This window comes from Sinocyclocheilus rhinocerous, unplaced genomic scaffold, assembly GCF_001515625.1.
Source record: "Sinocyclocheilus rhinocerous isolate Xijiao unplaced genomic scaffold, SAMN03320098_v1.1 scaffold647, whole genome shotgun sequence".
Taxonomy (NCBI): Eukaryota; Metazoa; Chordata; class Actinopteri; order Cypriniformes; family Cyprinidae; genus Sinocyclocheilus; species Sinocyclocheilus rhinocerous.
This window is the reverse complement of record NW_015632746.1, coordinates 20,016-47,673: the sequence shown is the minus strand read 5'-3', so window position 1 is coordinate 47,673 and position 27,658 is coordinate 20,016. Positions and strand designations below refer to the sequence as shown.

Here is a 27,658-nt window from a genome sequence, read left to right as displayed (position 1 = left end):
GTTAGAGAGCTCGAGAAAACCCTCCACATATCGCTCCAACCTCAGCCCGCCCTGCCGCAAACCCCACAGCGCGTCCTCAGCTGCAGTCATCTCTTTTTGGTCCGGTATTCTGTCACGGTTGCACTACTGAGTGGAGTGCGGAGCAAGGAACGGAGGGAGATGAGGAGTACATCAATCCAGAGAAGTTTAATAACATTAAGGAAACACGGAAAACTCATGTAGCACATGTAGACATGAACAATACCGGACGAACTAAAAACAGGGAACACTATTTAAACACATGACAAGACGAGGGGATGATGAGACACACCTGGGATCAATGGAAATAAACGGGGAACACCTGGAATTAAATCAACATAATCAGGACAGGAACAGGAAACTAACCAAATATGGGCAAGGAGGGCACATGGGGAGCAAAACACACACAAAACACGGAACAAAGTCTGACAACTATATTATTTAAATGTACACAATTTTAAAATGTATAAAATCTATTTTCCTATATTAGTTTTGTACTTTAGTCCACTGTATTCTCAGCACACACTACAGGACATCACAGAGACTCCAATAATAACAGCTTACAGAATAAGAAGTATATTTGCCCATTACATATCTGTACTATGGATGCTATCCAAATAAAATGAAATTAGTTTAGAGGGAATATATTGGAAGTCTCCATTTTGGCAAAACAGAGCAGTGAACACCCACATTTTCTGCAGCCTGGGTGCCAGCAGTATTTTTCTCATAAATTTTCTCCATAGAGATTTCAAAGGATTCTTCAAAAAATTATTGTAAGACATGAACCAAACCAACCAGCTCCAAGACAACATGCAACTCTGATCTTGAACAAAAAGTATTAGAAATTTGGAAAAAAGATCATTACAACACTGTGTATGAGGGAATGAACTACTCGCACCATAAAGCACTGTGAATGATATAAGTGAATCAGAAATGATGGTACATTACAGAGGCTAACCGCTAGTGGATTTTATTGATTATGATAACTAGGTTGCACCGCACTGGCCAATAACGACAACAGCTTGTTATAAACTAATGCAAACAGATGGTAACAATTGTGACATTAAACATTTAATGTAGGTTGAACTTTTATTTAACCACTTGAGGCACTACTAAAGTTAACCTCCTCTCAGCTTTGACGGCAAACATACTGCTGTTCTCCATTAATGCAGCATCTAGTCAACATTAATTACTTTACAATAAAAAATGTACAGTACATGTACGGTAGTGTACTGTAAATATAGCGTTTAGTTGTCTATGTCAAAACAAACAGCAGGGGCTGTCAGTGATTTGGCCTCTAGAGGTTGCTCTCGTACTGTATAATGACAGCGGACCTTCTCAACCACTCCAACAATGGATTCTTGCCCATTGTTTCAGCAATCGGTTATCAGTGCCGAATAATCAGCAAAACTGATCAATCGGTTGACCTCTAGTACATTATAAAACTACTGACTTACAGTCATTATGTATAAAAACAATACATTTTAGGTTTATCGCAAAATATTTGGATACATTTAAAAATACAAGTAGTTTGAGAGAGTACAGAAACCACATTGATCACATGATAACAGTGACTTCTTTGATTGGTGGATCTCTCTTCAGGATTATGGGTAGTGTAGTTTTTCACTGGGAATTGCATACATTTTTATTATTTAGAAATTAGTTTACGTGTGGCTCCAACCCAAGCATATACCATAAATTAACAACCTCTGAGCTCATGGCAGGACTGTCTTAAAAGGTTTATGTTACTGCGAAAAATCTATATCTCTATGAAGAAAATGAATGGGATTTGTACTCCCTGAGCTCTACTGTTGCACTCAATTAAATTAGCATCGGATAAAATAAAAGTTTGAAACTTTGATATGTTGACTGCAATTTTCTTAGCACAAGGACAAAAAAAAAAACCTTATCTAAGACATGTATTTATTAATATATATTGTCTCCATAAACATTAAGCCAATAAATTAGTGTATTTCAAAACAGCCTGGAGTTAAAGAAGTGACTGTCACAAATTTACATGTAGCTGTTTCCATTTTGTGCATCCTTTGGGCTTTTCTCGTCTTCCACTGCTCTCATTTGAGCGGTTTGTATCCTGTTGTTCCTGGCATATGGTTGATTATGATAATGGTATTCCGATGAAGAGCTCTCTCATTCATCTCTAGGTACAGATACATCACGCAGAGCCACTCCAAGATCCACAGACTGTCGGCCAGCTTAAGTTAAGCCTTAATCCTCCACCCATCTCCACCGCTCATTTAAACCAACCGGTCATGCTGCTGCTGTTGACTTTCATCACTTTCCATTTCATACTCAAAAAAATCTATTTAAGATTTATGCATATAAATTGCACATAAAATTTCCATCCATTTGGATTGAACACTTTTACACTTTTAACATAAAACAAACATTTAAACACTTTTAACATAAACAAATGAATAAACTTAATGTGTTTAATTCAAATGGATGGAAATTTTATATGCAATTCAGATACATAATCTTGAATTTAGGCCTTAAGCACAAGGTTTTCCATGAAACCTAATATGGTCTCCAAGGAGCTTGAAGACACCTGGTCTGCCTGGTTTTCCAATACACTCTAATTATATTGCAGCACAGCAAGGGAAAACAAGAACGGTGCATTCTGGGATAGCATAACAACATGGTTGGTGGTTAAGGGGAATCAGCTTCCAGACACTGTAGCTCTGTTCCAAATCCTAGTGAGCTTGATTTGAACTGCCTACATAGAAAATGTCCTTCTACAGTATCGGCAGTACAAAGTACCAACTGTTCTAATTGAATACTGTCTATTAAAATGTAATGTTTTAATGAAGTGAGTGTGTCTATTAGCATAATCATTTTGTTGAAGTATTGAAATTGACATTTTGCTTTTGAGTTTCAAGCACACAAATAAATAGAAGAAGAAGAAGCCATACTCACTGTATACTCTGAGCCAATGGTGGGGGAGGAGATGGATCGAGAAGATGACGGGGAGAGAGACAGAAAGAGAAAGAGAGACTTCATGTTAAAGGTCATAGCAATAAGCACATAGCAGTCTTGAAGCCATCAAACATTCAATCACAGAAAGACCTTCAGTTCTTCAGGGAATTGACGTTCTGTGTGTGTGTGTGTGTGTGTGTGTGTCTGATAAAAATATGCGCATGTATTTTGAGTGGTGTGTGTGTGTGTGTTTATCATGCACACACACATCTCTGATATGTCCATGTGTTCCCTTTCAGTATATGTCAAAAAGATGCTCCTGACGAATGTCATTTGTCACATTTAAGATTCAGACTGTATATACATCTGCTCAAATAAGATCCTTAAAGGAATAATTAAAATATGAATCAAAAATCTGTCATTATTTACTCATCCACATGTTGTTACAGTACTTTTATGGTGCTTATTTGTCCTTGTATTTGTTAAAGTACTTTATTTCTTTTAAAGTACATTATTTCTTTTGTTAACAAATTGTTATTTGATATTTAGAGGTCTAATTTGACAGAAGTAGTTCATAGATGTTCACTGCATCATAACATACATGTTCTTCAGTGAGCTGAGACTAGCCATAGAAAAACAACATTCTGCACATATTCAAGATTTGACAGTGAAAAAACAGCAGAAATATTACAGCATTTTATAAGGAACAGCTGACTCATTTTTAAAGTCTGTTTTGACTATCAAACCTATTCATAGTAGCAGTGAACAGTGGCACTTTCCAAAAATAGAATACACTTTGGTGTCCCGTTACTGTTTTAAGAATTTTTTTTTTTGTAGTGAAAACAACAAATAAACTATTATCCTATCTAACATAAATCAAACCTAAAGTAGCATGTCTTCTTCTATGGTCATGATATACTGTCATCATGATGAAGCAATAATATGAAGAAAACAGAGTAGTTCAGATAAAGTTAAAGTATGCTACTGCCACAGTATCACAAGATGTATGTAAAAGAAATAGTTCACCCCAAAATGAAAGTTCGCTGATTATATACCAACCCTCAGACCATCCAACATGTAGTTTGTTTCTTCATCAGAACAGATTTGGAGAAGTTTAGCATTACATCACTTGCTCACCAATGAAGTGAATGGGTGCCATCAGAATGAGAGTCCAAACAGCTGATACAAACATCACAATAATCCACAAGTAATCCACATGACTCCAGTCCATCAATTAATGAAGTGAAAAGCTGCATGTTTGTAAGAAACAAATCCATCAAGACATTTTTAAATTCCAAATTGCTGTTTCTAGCTAAAATACGGTCCTGTGTTCATAATATTGCTTTTTCCAGTGAAAAAGTCGTCGTGTCTGAATCAGGAGAGAAATATGCACAGATCAAGCACTGCTTAGAAGAGAAAACAGTCCTAAACAAATACAGGTACATCTAAAAAAATTAGAATATCATGAAAAAGGTCAAGTGATATTCTAATTTTCTGAGACACTGAATTTTGGGTTTTCATTATCTGTAAGCCATAATCATCAAAATTTCAAGAAATAAAGGCTTGAAATATTTCACTCTATGTGTAATGAATCTATATAATATATGGGTTTCACTTTCTGAAATGAGTGACAAAAAATATTGACCTTTTTCATGATATTCTAATTTTTTGAGATGTACCTGTATGTTGGTCAATTTTGTTGTGAGAGCACAAATGTTTGGACTCTCATTCTGACGGCACCCATTCACTGCAGAGGATCCATCGATGAGCAAGTTACGTAATGCAAAATTTCTCCAAATCTGTTCTGTGAGGAAACAAACTCATCAACATCTTTGATGGTTTGAGGGTGAGCACATATTCAGCCATTTTTATTTTTGGGTGAACTATTCCTTTAAGCAATTACAATGGCACTGTATGCTTGCGAGTAAGAAGCTGTAGTTACCAGTAATGGTGTAGGGATAATAATTCCACGCTTTCTCCGTCACATAGAAGATTCTGGGCACCACAGCTTTGGCCCAGCTGGGCAGCTTGCTGAAAGAGACAAAAAATGGAAGGAAAAGTATTGAGAAGAAAGTGGAGAGTGCCAGCTCACTGTGCCAAACGCCCCGTCCCCCCGGCTGCAATAACAGTAGTAATGACAGACTAATAGCTGCAGCGAGGAAGCGCTGATGGCCGCTCAGGGAGGAAGATGCTCTTTCATTCTGATCTGAGATCAGGTTTCCTTAACCGCTGCCAAATCTCATTCTCTTTAAGAGCGGCTGCAAAAACGCTCTTCAATCAGACACTCAAAGTCCTAATAGACGGCTGTGAATATGATTTGTGAGTTTGACTATAATAGACAGCTCAGAAGCAGCATATCAGTCACTGGAGACTTTCAAATCTTCTATGCCTCAGTGATTCAGCCTAGAGTAGTGCAAGTTTATACTAATGCACGTTTTGGACTGAATCGGTCAGATATTCAGATATTTCACTTTTCTTTTTTTTCTTTTTTAAGAAATCTATTTGTATTCAGCAAGAATGCATTAAATTGATCAAAAATGACAAGACTTTTACATTGTCACAAATTTTTTTTTTTTAATTGTTCTAACATTTTCTGAAAAGCAGTTTTCACAAAAATATTAAGCAACACAACTATTTTCAACACTGATCATTTTAAATGTTTCTTGAGCATCAAATCAGTATATTAGAATGATTTCTGGAGGATCATGTGACACTGAAGACTGGAGAAATGATGCTGAAAATTCAGCTTTATATCACAGAAATAAATTACATTTTAATAAATGCTGTCTTTATTAGCAATGGCGACTTCTTGACTGACATCAAAGTTTTGAATGGTAATGTGGAAAGTAATGATAATAATAATAAATAAGTAATTGATAGCTACTAACAGTACATACTTAACAAGAATCAAAATCTTAAATAATATCTTTACAATATTTTGATAGGTCACATCTTACAGTTGTGACAAAATATATATTACCTAAAATGATAGCTTTTGTGACATTGTTGATTCGTGTGAAAAAAAAAAATCATTCCAAGTAAGATTCTATTAAAAGATTTGGGCGATAAAACCACTTCTCCTAAAACCAATACTATACTCTAGTACTAATATTAATATACTGTAATTATTCTAAACTAAAGAAAATACCTTTAAGCGGCAGTTATTTCAGGAATAATTTCAGATTTGACAAAACTAAAGGATTTCAAAGGTTCCCATGAGATATAAGAGAAAACGCAAATGCATTTATAATAGAAATGTAATAGATTTTTAATAGGGTGAGATTAAATTGAGTCTGAGATTCACACACACACACACACACACACACACACACACACACTCTAATAGGGTTTCAGCACCTTATGTGCTTGTCCCCAAATAAATAAATACATAAAACAGTACATTTGTGTTAAGAACATTCTAATGATTAATTTATGAGTGTGAGTGTTGCAATTTTCAAACTTAACGGCAGGCACAATTGTTCAACATCTTTTGTGCCATGTCTAAATAATCAGTGGCTCTCATGCACTAAAAAGAAAATTCTGTCTATTAGTTATTCACCCTCATGTCAGTCCAAATCTCTATGATATTTTCCATGGACACAAAAGACAGAATGACTGAAGATCTGTTATGCAGTACTTGTCATAAAACTACCAGGAGCTATCAAGTTCCAAAAAAGACAAAAAAGAAAAGCATCAGAAAAGTAGCTCACACACTATATATAAAGTCTTCTAAAGTCATACTTTGTATGAAACACAGACCAAAATTGAAGTCAATATTCACGGATGCTCTTACCCTCACCCAAAACTCATATCTAGCACACAACTGCATCCAGGGGGAGTAAATAATAGCCGAATATGTCGTTTTTGGTGTCAACTACTCCTCAAAACACAATGCTGGAAACAATCTTATTGTTGCTGGGTAGATGCGACTGGCAAACCAATAAAACCAATGATGTGTTGGGGAAGCATGATGCATTTTCATCTTGATGTAATAAGCCAATGGAGTTCTTCTCACGCCCTTCTGCAGTTGTGTCCTAAATAAACCAGATGCAGAGTGGATGAAACTGGGACGGGTGCCAGTCCTAAAAGCCTGAGCAGTGGGAATAAAGGAACGTTTTATGCAGGCCTTGCACATTTTGCTGGCGCATGACTCGGCACATCTGTGATGTAAACCTGAGGGATGCAAACCTCATCCTGAGGGCTTTTAAAATGCAAATGGATTTTCAGAAACGAGCCTACGCTAACACTAAGACGTCCGTGCGGCGCTCCATTTGCACTAAACCCGATTACATTGCATTTATCTGGTGGACGGCTTTTGTTTCCAACTCTTTCCAAATGCAAGTGTGAATCAAAAGATGTTGGCGTTCTAGATTTGGTCCCGAACAACGGCCACAGCTTGCGTAAGCGGCATGGCACGCACGAGCGCAAAAGCAGGTGGCCTGTGGGCGAAAACGCAGGTACAGCTTCCCACAGCCAAATCTCGAATTCTACACGTGCTATAAAAGCGGGAGCTCAGCCGTCTCCCATCCCACGCACATCTCAAGCTCCCCACACGCTCTCTTATTTTCTCTGTTCCTTCTTTTTTGTTCTCATGTGTGCTCCACTTTGACTACTCCTCATCATGTCTGTTATCCCCTTTATGTCTTGATTTATCTCTAGTTTATCATCTAGAGTTCACACTGATTTGGGGTTTCGAGAGGGGATTATTTTTAATCCGTTTGTTGTAACTGCTACTGTAGTTATCCTACTGTAAAAATGATATTCTTAGGCTCATAAAAAAATACTAGAAGCAGTTCATAACCCACACATCTGTAGGCACTCATAAATGTTGAAATGCTGAAAACGTGAGTAATTTTTTTATGAAGCAAATGCTGAGCTACTGAAGCGCTCCTACTAAATTTAGTCTGAGCCTCAGACACTGGGTCAAAGGTTAGAAGCTTGTTTTTAATGGGTGTGTGTAATTGAAAACACCATTTTAAAATATCTGGCTTTTTTGTAGCTATAATCATGTGTCTCACCAGGTGTATTTCAGGCTGTGCTTACACAAGCAGGCCTATTCAACTGTTGTTTTGTGTTGTGTTGTGTTTTTTGTTTTGTTTTTTTGTGTTTTGTTGTGTTGTGTTGTTTGTTTTGTTTGTTGTTTTTTGTTTTGTGTTGTGTTTTTTTGTTTTTTTTGTTTTGTGTTTTGTTTTGTGTTTTGTTTTGTTTTGTGTGTTGTGTAGTGTTGTTGTGTTTTTTGTTTTGTTTTGTGTTGTGTAGTGTTTCGTTTTTTTGTTTTGTGTTTTGTTTTGTTTTGTTGTCATTTCGTTTTGTTTGCCTGATCCAAACCAATTTCAGAAGTGGTGTGATTTCTGATTTTTGGTAATGTGTCTCAGACTTTCAAACACACATAGTTAGAGCAATGTGTTATTTCTTTTCATAATATTTCGTGAGGGGTTGTTAATAACAACAGGAATTGAATGTGTCTTAAAGGAATAGTTCACCAAGGCCGATGTCAATAGCCTTGTTGGCAGCACGCTGACATATAGTGCTGCTGCGCTACGGGCATCCCGGGTTTGTGGACCTTTCCTGATCCCACCCCCTTTTTCTCTCCCACTTCGCTTCCTGTCATTACACTGTCCTATCTAAATAAAGGCCTAAAATAAATCTTAAAATAAAAAGGAATAGTTCACCAAAAAAAATGAACATTTGCTTAAAATTTACTCACCCTCAGGCCATCCAAGATGTAGAGTAGATGAGTTTGTTTCTTCATTGGAACAGATTTGGAGAAATGTATCATTACATCACTTGTTCACCAATGGCTCCTCTGCAGTTAATGGGTGCCGTCAGAATGAGAGTCCAAACAGCTGCGTGTTTGTAAGAAACAAATCATTAAGGAGTTCAAACTTCAAACTATCTCTTCTGGCCAAAATAGGAGTCCTCTATCCATAATATTGCTTTTTTCAGTAAAAAAAAAATATGGACTCACATTTTGGTCAGAAGCGAAAAGTTATAAACGTCATGATGGATTTGTTTCTTACAAACAAGCAGCTTTTCATTTCACATGATGTTAACTGTTGGAATGGAGTCATGTAGATTACTTGTGGATTATTGTGATGTTTTAATCAGCTGTTTGGTCTCTCCTTCTGACGGCACACTGGTGTGCAATTGATATAATGCTGCGTTTCTCCAAATCTGTTTCCATGAAAAAACAAACTCATCTACATGGATGGCTTGAAGGTGAGTACATTTTAAGCAAATTTTCATTTTTAATGGACATGTTCAGTGTGTAAAGATCACAGAGCATTTCAAATTCTTCCTTTCGTTAACAACTTGAAGTCAGCAAGATAAGAGTCCTCTTGAAAAGTCCCATGGACACATTCCCACCGGTCAACACTCTTTTCATGGGTCCATATCTTTTTGCTTAACTAAGGTACATTACCTGGGCATTATACCGTTTCTGTTCCTTACACTGTTGTCTGCAGCAAATTCAGATTTGTATACTCTACCCTAATGAACAAGAATCAGTGGCGGAACATGCATTGCTAAAATCTCATGCATGGTGAACCTACGCAAGTTTGCCTCGTTACTATGACAACTAGTGTGGATGTGCTAGCAAAAGTGACTGCAGTCTGAACAGAAAAACCAAACAGATCTGTTTACATACAACCTGCATTTAAAACGGTTTGTTTAAAAATCGGATTTTAAAAAAGTAGTTAGCTGGTTATGGGTTTTTTAAACCAAAATATTACCTTTTTTTTAAAATTTAGTTTTGGTTAACAATAACAACACTAGTCACAATCTGTGAATTTTCTGAACCATTTAGCTGAAAATACTTTCAGAACTAACGCTCTGAATGCATAGACTACTGATGAAAATGACCAAGCATGAAAGATTCAAAAGACAATGTGATAAAATCATTTATAGCTTCAATAAAGACATTCACAGAAGGCCAAAAGCCCACCCAAATCTGTTGCCCATGGTCTAAACTGGTTGTCGTGTGATGTCATGACCACCTCTCAGCCAATCATGACCCGCAGAGGAACAGTTTAATCAGCCCGGTCCTGGGGGACTGATGTCTCGGTTCAATAAAGCGTCTCTCCAAAAACACATCTGCATGAGTGATTGATTTATCAGTAGCCAGAATGGGCAGTGTCTTGGGGGACGGTGTCCTGAACCCATTTACTGGCTATTTTTGGGAAAGTGTTTGGGTCTCGAGTCATGCCCTTGCTTATTCTTGTTAAACTAGCAGCCGCCTGGAGACCGCTCTCTTAGTGAGAATGAATTGAAGATCTCCGGTGGACTGCAGTGACCCCGACTGAGGCTCGATGTCAATGTACTAAAAAACATTTAGAAAAGAGACTACAAAGACCAGTGAAAAAAAGGAGATATGCAGATAGTACATAGAAATAGAAAATGTAGGGAAGGGCCTGATTTTTATCCATTTGGCTAAAGGTAAACAGTGTTGGTGACGTCAAATGAAGAGAAAATCAGATATTTACCAACAGTGAAATCTTAAATATGCACATTTACTATGAAACTATGAAAATAATTTTGTCTTTTGCATAACATGTACTGATAAATCATGCACAATAAGCTTAAAATGTGTTAAGGAAATACAGTACTGTTTGGGGTCAGTAAAAAAAAGAAATTAATACTTTTATTCAGCAAGGCTGCATTAAATTGATCAAAAGTGACAGAATAGGCATTTATAATGTTACGAATAAATTGGATTCTTTTCATGTTTATATTCATCAAAGAATCTCGAAAATAATAATAATATACTGTACTAAGTAGCACAGGTGTTTTCAACATTGATAATAATAAGAAGTGTTTCTTGAGCAGCAAATCAGCAAATCAGCATATTAGAATGATTTCTGAAGGATCGTGTGACACTGAAGACTAGAATAATGATGCTGAAAATTCAGGAAAAAATTACATTTCAAAATATATTCAAATACAAAACAGTTATTTGAAATTGTAATAATATTTCACAATACTGCTGTTTTAGTTAAATAAATGCAGCCTTGGTGAGCAAAAACATTCAAACGAGCTGACAGATCCCAAATTTTTGAACAGTGTAAAGAAGGTCAATTTTGATTTTATGCTGACTTTAACCAGTATATAACATTTCATCCTGTACAACCTACAGATGAATAATCTTTCTTCCTGGTGGATCAAATATGGTGCTCTTCTGTGTTTAAATATACCTCAGTTATACACAAATCACACAAGTCTCATTTCGACTGGCAGCATGTAATGTAATGTAATGTCTGAGTTAACAGAGAACTCATTCTTGCTGTAGAAGCCTTGAGCAAGCGCCCAGTTCATGCAGTAAAAGGAGACACGCTATAAAGTCAAGGAGAGCTTCTCGTGACGAGTCGTATTTTGCACTCATTTCTACTGTGTTCAGTAGGTTCGTTCAAGGAGACTGTCGTTATTTGAATGAGCTACTAGTTTATCAGATCTAAACCTCTAAATGTCATATAAAATGTCATGTAGAGCAACCAACAGTTTGTTGTTAGACATGCATGTTTATATGTTGGATCTTGGCCAGAACATTCTGCAAAGTGGACTTTATGCCATTAAAACGCATGTTATGGTTTGGTTACATGAGTGATGTTAACAAAATAATGTTTTATTTTAAATGTATAACATACACTACTGGTTAAAAGTTTGGAATGATTAAGATTTTTTTCATGTTTTTTAAAACAGCACCATTACTCCAGTCTTCAGTGTCACATGATCCTTCAGAAATCATCCTAATATGCTGATTTGCTGCTCAAGAAACAGTTATTACTATTATCAATGTAGAAAACAGTTGTGTTGCTTCATATTTTTGCGGAAACCATGATACGCTACCATTCAAAGGTTTGGGTTAAGTAAGATTTAAAAAGAAATGTATACTTTTATTTAGCAAGGATGCATTAAATTGATCAAAAGTGACAGTAAAGATATTTTTAATGTTACAAAAAATTTAATGCTGTTCTTTTGAACTGTGTATTCATCAAAAAAATCCTGAAAAAAGTAGCAGTTTCGACAAACAAAAGCAACATTTTCAACATCGATCATAAGAGTCGTTATTAATAACTGAGCACCAATAAAAATGGATCATATTTGATTGATTAATACAGTTTGAGTATAGTGCATCAAACACTTTGAACTGACACACCTAGAGACTCTGCAGAGGTGTTTTGCCTTGACAAGTAATTGACGACAGTTGCTACTCACTTGTTGAGATAAATGCGTTTCTCAGTGAACTGTCCCGGGCCGTAGTTGGGGTCCTCATAGGGTTCGTTCTGCACCACCTCCACACCCTCTCCTCTCTCGCTCTGCTCATGGCTGTGCTTGCTGATCATGTACAGCTGACCAATCCTGTACTAGAGACACAGACCCAAAACAGTCAGGACCTCCATATTCAACTCACATAAAACATGACATACGTCAACCACTGGAAATCATACTGGTCATCTGATGCATAGTCTGGCTTAAGCTTTTCAAAATCACAGCTGTTGATTGCTTTTTGAGGTTCTTGGTATTGATGCACCGGTATTTCTGCAATAGAAAAATATACAGCGAAAACAAATATCCAAACTGTTTTGGAGGGCAGAAATTTCAGAAAGAATTTCTGTAATGGTGTGTTTTGAGTCAGTGTCTATTTTGTTCACACAACATGGATAAAATTACAACAGGTAAACATGTCAGCTGATATTAAAAAAATATATTTCGGTGCCTCACTAGTTCCTGTTTTTCAATCTTTGAAACACGCTCAAAGTTTAGTATAAAACAATTTAACAGCAGAAAAACGAAACATCCCTAAATGAAATCCTTCATTACGTTTGCAACACTTTCCACAATCCAGTCAATTCCAGATTAACAAAGTCTCGCCCCAATTTTTTCTTCTTCACGTTTCACTTGGAAAATTTAAGGGGGTCTGAATACTTTCCGTACCCACTGTATATATATATATCACAATAGTGAAGAAAAGTCTTTCACAATTTCAGATTTGTGCAGACTTTATGCACATTTGTAACTTCACATCAAGTTATATCTGATTTCAGATTTATACACTCTATGGCCACTTTATATATTTGCCCGACTGTCTCCTCCTGTTAACTGCCAAAATATAAAGTAAAATGAAGTAGATCAAAACAAGATTAATCAGAGCCCTTGGTCCTCCACAGGAATGAGTTTCAGACCCTAGCAGATGTCAGCAGAAACACACCACAGCTTCACAATAATGAGCGGGGTCATGCTCTGCCTAATACAGGAAGCAGTATCATAAGTTTTGGAGTGTATGACAGCTGTGACAGCTGCTTATCTGTGTGAACAGAACAGGCCCCAGGCATCTGTTCAACTCTCTGCATCTCCAGCCCAGGGACTGCCTCAATGGAGACACGCAAAGATCCTTATCAAGCCAGTCATACATGCGGAGTCCTGCAGCTCATGCGGTTATATTTATATGCCAATGATAAGATATGACGTACTTCTTTTTTTTAAAGCCTTCAGGCTGGCCAGATGCTGACTTTGTGTGTGCCCGACCTAGATGAACATCACTGCAATCATAGTCAAGATGAATATCTTAGTAGTCAGAGTTTTCCAGTGAAAGCACACTAACATTTGAACATCTACTATGATAATGCATACTACTAATGCACTAAAAGCCAAGTTTACATGCTCATGACATGAGTTAAAATATTCGACATCATTCTGCACAGACAGGAGAAGTATAGCAAGTGATGTTATTAGCCCAATCTCATGGCAACGCTAGTTACTGCAGTATTGCAGTTGGCTAATAAATAGTGTACACTAAAGTCGATTTGAGCACCCCTTGTGGCAAAACTGAGAACACAAGGTATACTTCTGTTGCATTTTTAATTGTTTTGACACTTTGCGACATACAACAATGCAAGGAAATTAGGTCTGTGTTGTATACGTTTTAAAAAGTGTAAGCCAGGGTGTTGATCACAGAATTTGAAGATGTTTACATAGAAAAACAATGGAAAAGCAGCGCAGTGGAATGCAAAAACGATATGCTACCCTTACAGCAGTATATTTGCATTATGGATTCAATACTTTAAAGGTGTTCCTGTTTGGAACTAAACTTTGAGTACAAATTATTGTCTTTTGTGATTAACAGAAATAGAACTCAGGGTGCTTTCACACTTGATTCGATTGCATGGTCCAAAACGACAAAACATAATGGCGCAGTGCCTATTTGTCACGAATGAAATATAAAAGATCAAAAGAACACGGGAGCCGATTTCTGCTGAAGGCGAGTGGAAATGAGGTATAAATTCTCTCTGCTTGCGTCGCGTCAGTTACAATTGTGAGGAAAGTGAGTGAGAAAACATTAATACACAGTTTGACCAATTCATTTGTCTTCAATAGCGGTACACTTCTGTGATTTAGTACCACTCTGGAGTTCACATCCTTACCACCCTTTTTAAGTGGACTCGGGTAAGGTTTGTGAGTTCAGAAAACAGCATTCATATTATCCAAACTCTGACGTCAAACAAACCTGGGTTTGCACCAAAAGTGCTAGAGTGCAAGCCAACACACTATGGCGCAGTCACCCACAGACAAAATTCCCAAAAATGTCTCATCAATAATGTAGTAATGTATGAAGCAGAGCTGACAAGTCATTTTCAAACCAAGTGGCTTTCTGTTGGTCAGTGTGGTGAATGTAAGTTACCAACAAAATGAGCAAAAACTGCTTGGGTATTCCTATCGGAATGACTTAACTTCACCCATGAAATTCTGCAGCCAAAATCCAGTCATTTCAATAGTAATCAAAGCAATTGGTAATTTCACATAAGGGCCATGATTTCCCCACACAGATTTCACAATAGGTTCAAGCTGTTCACATGGATTTGCCATGTTAACTAACAGAAGGCTGCTTGATTTGAAAGTGAGTTTTGCATGAGCTGTGCTTGATACGGCGCTACACTACTGACAATGTAATTTTTGCTGGTGAAATTTCCCTAAAGTGACTGTAGAGAGATGAGAAAATGTGCGTAAATTCAGCAGGATCAAACTGAATTGAAAATAATGACTGTCATTGGTTGAGCAAGTGTAGCTATGTTAGTGACATTCCAGGATTTTTCTTAGGGATGCACGATATTATCGGACCAATATCGGAATAGGTCGATAATGGCTTTAAATGTAAATATCCGCATGGGCCCGATATGAAAAATTATGCCGATATGTCTTGCTGATAAGAGGAATACATTAACTTGCATTTGCTCAGGGTGTGCTAGCGATTAGATCAGTCAACAGTGCGATTAGATCACGTCAGCATTGTGGCTCATTCTTGAAGCAAAGTTTTGCCTGAATGGTGATTGGATTCACTGTTTTGGATCGCTGCATTTAAACTGAGAATGCACGAACAGAATGACGCGTTCGGTGTATGATAGAGTAAACCAGGGGTAGGCAACATCGGTCCTGGAGTGCCGATGTCCTGCAGAGTTTAGCTCCAACCCTGAAAAAAAACTCACCTGCTTGTAGCCTTAGTAATCCTGAAGACCTCAATTAGCTTGTTCAGGTGTGTTTGATTAGGGTTAGAGCTTAACCCTGCAGGACATCAGCACTCCAGGACCGAAGTTGCCTTCCCCTGGAGTAAACAGTAATAGCACGTGCAGCGGCAGCCTTCCCCCGGGTCCTAATGCCTGCAATACACAAATAATATTTAGACAGTGTTTCTGATTAAATAAAGCATTTTTTTATATATATATATAAAAAAAAATCAAACATGACACTTAAATCAAATAATTTAATATATATCTTGGATGACATGGGGGTGAGTAAATTATCAGGAAATTTTTATTCTAGAAGTGAATTAATCCTTTAAGTTGCTTTTAACCCAGTAGATACCCAGCATTTCACTAGCTGTAGTTCCTCTTGAAGAAGAAACAATATTTCAAACGTTCAAATCCGATGCCAGACACAACTATCATAATGTTTAACCTCCTTTCTCCCCTGAAGCATACCACGCTCACCTCCATGTCCTTCATTCATCTGAGCTTTTTAAAAACCATGGCTCTTTGTTTGATTAATCAGATATTGTCCTCATTGTTATCCTCTGAAACCCAATTAAAGCTGCAGAAAAAGCGAGAACGAGAGCGGCTGTGGAGTTCAAGTGGTGGTGAATAATTCATCGCTACCACTTTCACTTTGTGTGTGACGGACAGGCGTGAGGAGAGATGAGAGGATGGACAGACTGCATGAGAGTGCATTAAGAGTTGGGAGTGAAATGCCATTTTAAAAATAAATAAATGAGGAAGGAATGGAGAAGCGCATCCCGCCCAGGCAACTGCTTGATCTTCTTTGATAGCAAACTTGAGTCTTTTTTTGTTCTTTTAAGTGTGACTCTAATTTCACCCACAGCAGCACTCTGTTACCTGGAGAGTGCCTGTGTTTCATGGGAATAGAGTTAGTTAATGGCGATTCATTAGATTGTGCTGTCAGGCTGCTCTTTGAGAGCTCTTGAGGGCTGCCCTGATTGTGTTGGGGAGAGAAAACTGTAGTTTTGTTGATACTGAAAAACCTCTCTCGGGCGCACTGAAGAAAGACTTTAATCATGAGCACAGAGAGGTTCATGCACTGTAGTCAACTGACTCCAGTGTGTCAACAGCATGTTTGAAAGGGATGTGAGTGCTGCTTCTTCATGCAAAACTTGCCACCAGGGTTGCCACCTTAGTAACTCGATGAGGATCAGGTTCAGAGTTGTTGCTAGGGCATAGTGTTGTCAAAAGTACCGACTTGTGTGTCTGACGATACCAGCATTTCCCGCTACCATTTTGAGCACTGTTGAGAGGAATTTTAAATGCCTCTGATTGGCCATTGTGTTCACACGCTCAACAGATACAGTATGTCTGTGATTGGCTACAATGATCATTTTGCAGAGCTAGAGCAAGATGAGCATTTGTGGTTAAAAAGTATATATATTTTAAGTCTTTTTAGAAAATGACTGATCGATTCGCTAGATAAGACCCTTACTCCTCAGCTGGGATCATGTAGAGCCCTTTGAAGCTGCATTGAAACTGCAATTTGGACCTTCAACTCGGCCACCATTGAAGTCCATTATATGGAGAGAAATGCTGGAATGTTTTCCTCAAAAACCTTAATTTCATTTCGACTGAAGAAAGAAAGAAATGGACATCTTGGATGACATGGGGGTGAGTAAATTATCAGGAAATTTTTATTTTTCTCCATATAGTGGACTTCAATGGGACCAACAGGTTGAAGGTTCAAATTGCAGTTTCAGTGCAGCTTCAAGGGGCTCTACATGATCCCAGCCGAGGAATAAGGGTCTTGTCCAGTGTAACAATCAGCCATTTTCTAAAAGAAATAAAAATGTATACTTTTTTAATACATTTTAACCACAAATGCTCATCTTGCACTAGCTTGACCTCACGCATTCCGTAGTCACGTTGGAAATGTCATGCGTGATGTAGGTAACTCAAGCAAACTTGAGTCTTTTTTTGTTCTTTTAAGTGTGACTCTAATTTCACCCACAGCAGCACTCTGTTACCTGGAGAGTGCCTGTGTTTCATGGGAATAGAGTTAGTTAATGGCGATTCATTAGATTGTGCTGTCAGGCTGCTCTTTGAGAGCTCTTGAGGGCTGCCCTGATTGTGTTGGGGAGAGAAAACTGTAGTTTTGTTGATACTGAAAAACCTCTCTCGGGCGCACTGAAGAAAGACTTTAATCATGAGCACAGAGAGGTTCATGCACTGTAGTCAACTGACTCCAGTGTGTCAACAGCATGTTTGAAAGGGATGTGAGTGCTGCTTCTTCATGCAAAACTTGCCACCAGGGTTGCCACCTTAGTAACTCGATGAGGATCAGGTTCAGAGTTGTTGCTAGGGCATAGTGTTGTCAAAAGTACCGACTTGTGTGTCTGACGATACCAGCATTTCCCGCTACCATTTTGAGCACTGTTGAGAGGAATTTTAAATGCCTCTGATTGGCCATTGTGTTCACACGCTCAACAGATACAGTATGTCTGTGATTGGCTACAATGATCATTGCTTCACGCTCTTCACTGAGCGCTTAAGCCCAGCTCACACTGTGCGATTTTGGCCATGATTTGGTTGTCTGAGACATATTTTGAAAAACCTAAAAGATTCCTATAATACTACGCTAAAATCTGTAGTCTTTGTCAAATTTTACCTCCAATGAAATTCTGGCAGTGTTTTGCAGTGTGACGTCTCATACGACGAACGTTAAACTGTCTTCGTTCTTCTAGACAAGCCATGATCAGAATTAATGCTAGAGATTTCTTCTAGAGATCGACCGATATATCGATTTACCGATATTTTTCCCGATATTTAAGCATTTTACAATAATCGGATATCGGTTTTGTAATATCGGATTCACCGATAAACGCCGCCATCTTGTGGATGTTTTGAGAATTGCGCACAGGATCACCATTGCAGCGCATCTGAGGGGAAACAAGACAACAACAACGGCGTGCACGGGTACTTGATTTACTGTAGTTAGTAAACTTTATTTAACATAACAGCCATTAATGCACAAATGAGATGTACATAAATGCCTGATATGCAGTTTATGCAGCTTGGCTCGAAGAAATATACGTTTCTCCGTCAAGTCTTATAATCGGGAAACAAGACAACAACAACGGCGTGCACGGGTACTTGATTTACTGTAGTTAGTAAACTTTATTTAACATAACAGCCATTAATGCACAAATGAGATGTACATAAATGCCTGATATGCAGTTTATGCAGCTTGGCTCGAAGAAATATCCGTTTCTCCGTCAAGTCTTATAATCCTGCGCTGTCAGCAGGCATTTCATAATCTAGAACGACAAAACGTATGAACGTACTTCACTCAGTCATTTATTTACTTTATAACAGTAAATAAATATCGGTTCTGCATATCGGTTATCGGGCACATAAACATGCAAATAATTGGTATCGGTATCGGTTATAAAATATAAATATCGGTCGATCACTAATTTCTTCTAACCGCCATAAACTCCGGCGCTCCCGTCCTCCGCTCACGGAATTCCTATGATATGTTGCCTTTGCTATGATAAACTCCGGTTGCGCCGCTGTTTTCATGTGGGTGTGTAGTGCTGCTTACACTATTTTTCTTAAATACGCTGGTATTCATATACTTTTCATGATAGCCAACATTTCAGCACCACGTGTAATGCAGCTCGTAGTCACTAAACGTGTATGGGCTGATAATGTAAAACTCTGGTCATGTTTTCTTGCGCGCATCCGTTTTAATGCATCTTGACTGTTGTACAGTCTGACATTAATGACAACTGAGATCCCACAGTGTGACATGATCATGTTTGTACAGCCTGACAAGCAACAATCGTAAAGGACTATTAAAAATCGCAGTGTGCACCTAGCTTTACACAGATACACACGGGAGCATTTAAAAGCCTTGTCTATCAGCGGATCTGTCAGTGGATCCCTAATATTTCTGCTCATAGACAGATCCTGTGATAGACGTGGCTTTCAAACGCTCCTGTGTGCTTCTGTGTGAGCGCTCGGTAAAGAGCGTGAAGCGATGATCATTGTAGCCAATCACAGACATATCTGTTGAGTTGGTACTTTTGACAACACTATTAGGGCATTGCTCGGGTGTTCTTGGTGTCTTAATATGACTTCAGGTATCATGCCAACACTACAAACAATGTGGGTTACATGCAAAAGTTATGATATCATAACTAACAATACGTAACATATTACCACCCACATCTATATAAATTAAACACAAAATGTTATGGCTGCACATTTTTACTCATTTCACAAGCAAATACACTAAAACAATGTAAGGTCATTTAAATGTAGAAGTCTTTAGCCGTATATATTCTTAAGGTCTTGATGCCCAATTCTGATTTGTTGACAATATCCTATTTTTTTGACAACCAGCTTACATCTCCTTTTAAAAGTGACCCATATGCGATAACTGCATTTCTGTCATGATAACTCTCGGAGAGTTTAGCATGGTAATATACTACATGGAAATGTTACTGTGTTTGGTCTTGGCAGAAAAGATCTGCTACGCTGCTGCAGCAGAACAAATATTGAGACCTGCTACTGCCAATACATCCACAAACATGCTGCTGTGAGCATGTAGGAAATACTGCTGCTGCACATATAACATATATGAAATAACCCCCATATATAACATACATGAAATTACCCCATAGCAGATCTAGACAGGTGGTGCTGGGGAAGGTGGAGGGTTTCTGAAGCATGCTGCAACTGCTACAGCAATCACTATCCGAGTATTTGAATGCTGAGCAGCAGCTCATTGGCTGATGATGTGAAAAGAACCATTCGGCTGCACCATGTGAATAGTGATGTCATTATATCAGATTGAATTAGAAACTATCGGCCTGCATCATCTAGAGTTTCATAACAGAACTTTGGATTACACTATATACTTGGTGAAACAACCCAAGACAGATGTACGGACCTGGAAACATGACTGTCAGGTCTGCGAAACAAAACCAGCCCAACTGCTAAAATTGCAAAACTAGCCCAGTTATGTTTTTTCCTACGGTCCCCTCCTCGAAATTGCATTGCAGGAGGAAGTCGCTTCAATCCTCAAACTAAAAAAACAACCCGCAACAACAGTGTAAAAGTAGCCCAATTCTGCAGTAAAACTGCAGTAATGCCCAGAAAAGCTCTGATTTGTTCTGATCCAATTTATAATACAGTGCAAGTGAACATTGTATTCTCAGCATTGCAATAATGACATTAGCTAATGTTTTTTTCCCCAGTAGTCTATGGTATTTTTTTAGGTGAACTTCTGTCATGACAGAACAACAGTTTCAAATCTTGAATAACTGTTAGTGGAAGAACTGTGAGGGTAAAATAATGCTACATAAGTGTACATTTAAAAAAAAACAAAAAAAAAAAACACTACAGTTGACAAATGACAACAGGATCTACCGGATAAGTGGGTGAGTTTGCAATTCTCAACTGAACAACACTGAATAGCTGTAACCTCCATGACAAGAACTTTCCCTCAGTCGACTTTCTGATAGTTTCATCATAGCGCCAGCACACACACGCAAAAAGCAAAGCCACTTGAATACAAACACTTTAGAAATGCTTTAAAACCTTCCCAGATGATGTATTGTCAAGAAAAACGCTATTGAGAAGACAAAGTGAAAGACTGTATCTTGGGCAACAGGCTGTTGAGAGTGGGCGAGCAATGGTAATAGCTGACTGTAGAGCCATTATCTACACAATACTCCTTTAGACTCCACTATATCATTAAACCACGAGCAGCAGCGGCACATTTACATTCCGCCCATTCACTACTAATTAGAAAGCTTAAGGGATTTTGTGCCCATGGAGAAAAGGAAATTAACTGTGATCTTCTTGACGAGAACAACTTCAAGTGCTCCAGCTGTCTGTATAACAAACTGGTAACTGGCTTGTCCACAACGGAATTATCTTTTTGACCCTTGAACATGTCTTTCAGACTGAACAGAATAGGAAAATCTGTAGATTTTTTGCACATTCTGTGATTAAAAACAAGTGAAAATGAATAACTGGCAGTGAATTCCTCTATAAAGCTGATCTGTGTAATATATATATTTTTTCATACTAGAATCACAGTTTGATGTGCTGACGCAACTATTGTTTTAAAGGTGAAGCATAAAATATTGACAGCTGGCGGTTGAAATGCGTGCTGCAGTCCAAATTCAAAATATCAGAGAGAGTTGTTTCTCCCACCCCCTCCTCCTCAGACGCCCATGTGGGTTGCCAGATTGAGGACACGCAACAGGAATGAACACAATTAGACAATAGAAGGCGACAAGCTTCCATGGCTGCAATATGCTGTGTTTTCTGCCAACTGGCAACCCAGGATGTTGAACTACTAGTGGGTAAATTGACATTGGGTGGAATCACACAGACCAAATCAAAAACAGACATTCCGACATGGAACTCACAATTCAAAGTAGAATAACTGGCTGCAGAATAACCTAACTTAGCAAGTTTCATAAATATCTGAACATATTGTATTACTTTTATTACATTTTTTAGTAAGTCCAAAAAATGACATACAGCACTTTTAAGTACTCCATTTGTCGTGGACTTCCTGAAGAGTGTATTCACTGAATATGAGAATTCAGAGCTATGGCAGAGGGCAATATTTTTGCTAAATAATGACTTAAATTTTATTCCGACCAGCCCTAAGCACTATCAAATGGTGCTTAGGGCTGGGGTGTCTAATCCCACTCCTGGAGGGTCACTGTCCTGCAAAGTTGAGCTCTAATCCTAATTAAACCAACATGAATCAGCTAATCAAGGTCTTCAGGATTACTAGAAACGTCCAGGCAAGTGTGTTGGAGCTGGTTGGAGCTAAACTCTGCAAGACGTTGGCACTCCAGGAGCAGGATTGGACACCCCTGTCTTAAGTCTTGGCTCAAGGACCTTTCCCGATCCCCATACTTTCCAATCAAACATGTCAGACAACACAAGAACTATAGTGCACAACTAGTATGGACCACTTTCATGTTGCTGTTTGTTATTTTTAGATCACAGACCCAGGGAACATCAAGGAAAAAAGCTCTCTAAACATTCCATCTCAATGGAAAAACAAAGCAGAATGAGTTTGGAGTGACATAAGCACGGATAAATGACAGACTGAAGATTTTTAGTAACTTTTCCTTCAAGGCTGCACACGACTGATGAATTCAGTTGACATTGACAAGCTTTCCACAAAAACCTCAGGATCTGTTATTAGAGCAAACAGAACAAACACTGTTTACCAGAGCCATAATTGTGCTCTCCTTTCAGAGGAGAAAGAACACTTTTTAAACTAATACCTCACACATAACTACCCAGAGAGATTTGAACCGTTGATTTAACAGTGCTAAGCAGTCTGCATCAGATGAAGGGGGGCTTATCAAACAGCGCCTGTTCTTCTAGAAAGCTCAGTCAGAACAAAGAGCAAAACAGTTTCTTATCAACCCACGCAAGGTACACACTGTACATGAGCCAAAACGAGCTGTATTTTATGCTGTAGATGTGCTATGATATTAGATATACATAGCACAGTACAGAATGAATACCATATTAATGTTCCGTGACCAAGGCCACAGTAAGCAATTGTTGGACACGGTACAAAACGTTCATCACAGGCTGTCACACAAACGCATTACCGGCGGTCTCCCTCGCTTGAAATTGCATTCCAGGATCAGGTATAACCTATGTAAATCAAGTTCAGTTTTACCAGTCCAGTGCCTGCAAGTTCGGATCGCTCCACCGAACCCCCCACCACGATCCAGTTTGACCCCCATCCCGCCTTTTACCAGCACTGACCATAGTATTTACATAGCAATTGGTACTTTCAAAGATACAAAGAATACCAACCCAATATCACAGCAATTCGGACAGTTTTGACAATGCGGCTACTTCATACAGATTCGTACAACCTCGCTCGTATTAATTCATATGATTTGTGAAAAATATTACGTATTTTCTGAGGTGGCAAATTTGTGGGAATTCGTACGAAGGACCACACCAAACCCCTACCCCTAAACTTATCCGTCACAGAAAACGTACAAACTGAGGTCGTATGAATTGGTACGAATTAGCCACCTCGTAAAATATGTATGAATTGGCCGTGAGATAGCGTTGAGAATACCATGGTTTTTCCATGTTACATATCTGAAACATTACTGTCATGGTGCCATGTTGTAAAAAATTACAATACTATGGTACTTTTTTTTTACATTTTGCTGTCTATTGAACAGATGTAATGTAACACTGTCATGGTAGCTCGTGATTATTTCTAGGTCACAAATTTATATCTCATTCATATGTTTTTTTGAGCCTAAAATAATGCTTTTTTTAACTAAACAAATTGTACGAATACATAAGAAATTGGCAAATCATAAAATACTTGCATTTTCTCATGAGATTATTTTATTGGTCACTTATTTTTGGTCACAAATGCACGTTTTTGTACAATATGCTCACTGAAGCTTAGGTTTAGTGATAGACCTAAAAATCATACATGTTCATCTGAAATAAACTGTACAAATTCATAGCAAGTTGTTGTCTTGTAAAATATTTGTTTTCTTATGAGATCGGGAAAATATTGCGGCCGTTGTATAGACGTATGGCCACAGTACAGACATAATGTGACATATTACCAACACACTGTCATGGAAATTTATATCTATTTTTACGCTTTGGCGAATTGGTCATATTTGCACATTTGAACTTCTTAAGCCCTACTGATTTAGGGGTGTGGCTAGTAGTGGACCTAAAAAAATTATGTTTTTGTATGAAACAAATCATACAAATTCATAGGAAGTCGCCGACTATTAAAATAGTCACGCTTTCTCATAAAGCTGGGAGGACACTGTGCAAATTGTATAGATGCATGGCAACTGTACAGGTGCATCTCAATAAATTTGAATGTCGTGGAAAAGTTCATTTATTTCAGTAAATAAATAACAATATAATTTGTTGAATAATATTCAACAAATTAGAATATGGTGACATGCCAATCAGCTAATCAACTCAAAACACCTGCAAAGGTTTCCTGAGCCTTCAAAATGGTCTCTCAGTTTGGTTCACTAGGCTACACAATCATGGGGAAGACTGCTGATCTGACAGTTGTCCAGAAGACAATCATTGACACCTTTCCAGAAGGCCAACTATTCACTAAAAATGTTTTTTTTATTGGTTTTATTTTATTGGTTTTTGTTAAATGTGAGCCAAAATCATCACAATTAAAAGAACCAAAGACTTAAACTACTTCAGTCTGTGTGCATTGAATTTATTTAATACACGAGTTTCACAATTTGAGTTGAATTACTGAAATAAATGAACTTTTCTACGACATTCTAATTTATTGAGATGCACCTGTACATACATAATGTGACATACTTCCAACACAGTGTATAGGAATTTGTAACTATTTTATGTTTTGTTGAATTGGTAGTGAATTTGAATGAATTCAAGTGTTGAATTCAAACACTCCATTGTTTGAATGTTTCATACAGTCTGTTTAATTAACACTGAGGGTTAGGCTGAAGGGTGGGGTTAGGGGTGGACTTTAAAATGTTACAAAACCTATGTAGAACCTTATGTAGAAATTCATAAGAACTCATAAAATAGTTATGTTTTCTCATGCGATCACCCAAAAATGAACAGTCTGTTATCATTTACTCATCCTCATGTCGTTGAAAATGCTTACATCTGTGGAACATAAAAGAAGATATTTTGAATTGTTTTGGACCCCATTGACTTTCACTGTATGAACAAAAACAGCAGACACATTCTTCAAAATATATTTTTTTGTCTCCCACAGAACAAAGAGTCATACAGGCTTGAAAAATATGAGGGTGAGTAAATGATAAAAGATTGTTCATTTTTGGGTCAACTATCACCGTTCAAAATATGTATAAAGAAAATAAATAAAGTTCATTTGGATTTTTCATGTTGTCTTAGTAGCCAAAAAAAAAGCTTTGATCTCCATTCAATTATTACAGAAATCATCTTCTCCATAACCCCCTGTCAAAGCAGGGGGTTTCAAAGGTTGACAGCCACTTAAAATGGGGTTGTTAGCCCAAAGCATTCTGGGTAAAAAAAATGGATTCGACAGCAGCGATTATTTAGGATATCCTAGTCACTTGAGTGTTGATTACATCAAATTCAAGCCCACCGGCAGAGTTTGACAGAGGAAGCATTGGGGGCTGTATTTATGAGACAACATCCTGTGTGTGTGCGTGTGTGTGTGTGATTGATAGTGTTGCCGTGAGCCTGGGGTGAGCAATGTGTTGTTAACGCGATTCAGCATTAGCGCCCGTGGTGATGGCGGGGTGAAAGAGAACGACGCGGGATGTTACAGGAACGCGGGGGACGGAAGGGAGGAGCCGAGAGAGGAGATCCTGGCAAGGTGCCCTTTTCCCAGGGCGAGTGGAGTGACTGTCAGGTAAATGATTGGAGGGTTTGCGCACATCGGCCGCTGTTATCTCCACCTCATCTATCACTGCTGGAGAGAGTGCAGGCTCAGCGCTAACGCAGCATATAACACGGGTCAATAGAGTGTCTGGGGAATATATGGGAGAACGAGAGTGTGTTTTTATGGGTGTTTCTTTGGCTATGGGCACTTTTTTCCCTGTGGACTTTTAGAAATGAGAACTTTAGGAACTCTTTTAAAACATACTTTTAACTTTTACTAGTTTCTTTCATTTGTCCTCTAGTGGACACACATTAATTGCAGGAGAATTCTGTCATATTTTCCTGAACCAGCAAATGTCATTTACACTGCATTTCAAATCATGTATTGTGTTTAATAGCGTTGGGCAATGGAATTAATGTTGATAGGAATATTTTTGCAATAAAATGGCCTATGCTTGCTAAGGCAAATTTCATAAATTTTTCAAAAAACTGTTTATGTGTTAATAAACACCAAAAATGTAATTTTTGTGTGTGTCATAAATATGCACATTGTCTGATGGTAGATTTTTCCACTTTGGATCTATGGTGTGCCAACTTTTTCTTTCTCTCTTTTTTTTTCTTCTTTCTTTTTTTGAGCTTTTATGCATGCTAGACATGCACACTTTTTGTTCAAATTTAGCATAAACATGCACAACTAAATAATGTTTTCACACTTTTTGCATAAACAAAATTTACAGCTTGATTGGAAATGATGCATAAACATATTCTGTCCCCAAAGTGATATTTACCTTTGGACTACTTTATATCTCACATTTCATCTTAAATCACAGACAGGGGTCAGTCATAATTATACTTCATGTAATTGCATATAAATATATGCTCCATACGTTATCTAGTGATGAAATTCCTTTTGACAATAAATATTGAAATGTTTTATGATAACTTCATTCTTTATCTAGATTAAAGTGATTATTACGCTTTGAATATGGATATTTTTCTTACAAAAACGCATCGATTCGCTACAGGAGGCCTTTGTTCACCCCCCGGAGCCGTGTGAGACACTTTTTATTATGAATGGATGCGCTTTATTTAACTTCTTTTGGACTGAAGCACTGCAACACCCGCTGACTGCAATGATAGAGCTTGGAATAGCCAGGACAATTTTAATATAACTCCGACTGGATTCGTCTGAAAGAAGAAAGTCATATACACCTAGGATGCCTTGAGGGTGAGTAATTCATGGTCTAATTTTCATTTTTGGGTGAACTAACCCTTTCATTAAAAAAATACTGTAATTATATTCCATTACTCCTTTAATACATTTAATACATATCTACATTAATAATATCATAAAATTTATTATCATTGTCCCAAATTTCTGCCACAATACCATGGTGCAGTTAGTATTACTACAGTAAATCCATTGTAAATGATGGCCATTTGTAGATTGAGAAGCCTTCCGACTGTATCGTTGCACACAGTTTCATCTGCCTTTAAACTTGATTAAATCATTTAAATCACCATTAAAGAGCTTCACACCGGATCTCACAGCACTGTTTAGTGTTGCGTGACCGATCCTCATCTGCGAGTAAACGACTCTAGTGAGCTTGCACTGCCATTTGAACTTTGAGCTGGGACAAATGGTCCGTGTGGCGCAGTTTAAATGAGTAGCGCTCTTTCGTTCCACTTTCGGTGCATAAACATTATATTGAACATTTATCGAACTCTACACTGTAAAAAATGCTGGGTTAAAAAGGGACAAACCCAGCTATTGGGTTGTTTTGACCCAGCGGTTGGGTTCAAAA

General features: G+C 37.9%; 1 protein-coding gene across 1 annotated transcript in view; it reads right to left on the bottom strand.

The window, feature by feature from the left end:
* LOC107743029 (cytoplasmic phosphatidylinositol transfer protein 1-like) overlaps window positions 1-18,190 on the bottom strand; it is a 33,967-nt gene extending 15,777 nt beyond the window's left edge. Inside the window, exons 1-5 of the mRNA XM_016556139.1 lie at window positions 18,106-18,190; window positions 12,359-12,486; window positions 12,163-12,311; window positions 4,895-4,983; window positions 2,953-2,960 (exon numbers count right to left, since the gene is read on the bottom strand). Of these exons, the coding sequence (XP_016411625.1) occupies window positions 2,953-2,960; window positions 4,895-4,983; window positions 12,163-12,311; window positions 12,359-12,486; window positions 18,106-18,190 (459 nt within the window). The remainder of the gene's footprint in view (window positions 1-2,952; window positions 2,961-4,894; window positions 4,984-12,162; window positions 12,312-12,358; window positions 12,487-18,105) is intronic.
* Window positions 18,191-27,658: the final 9,468 nt, after the last annotated feature.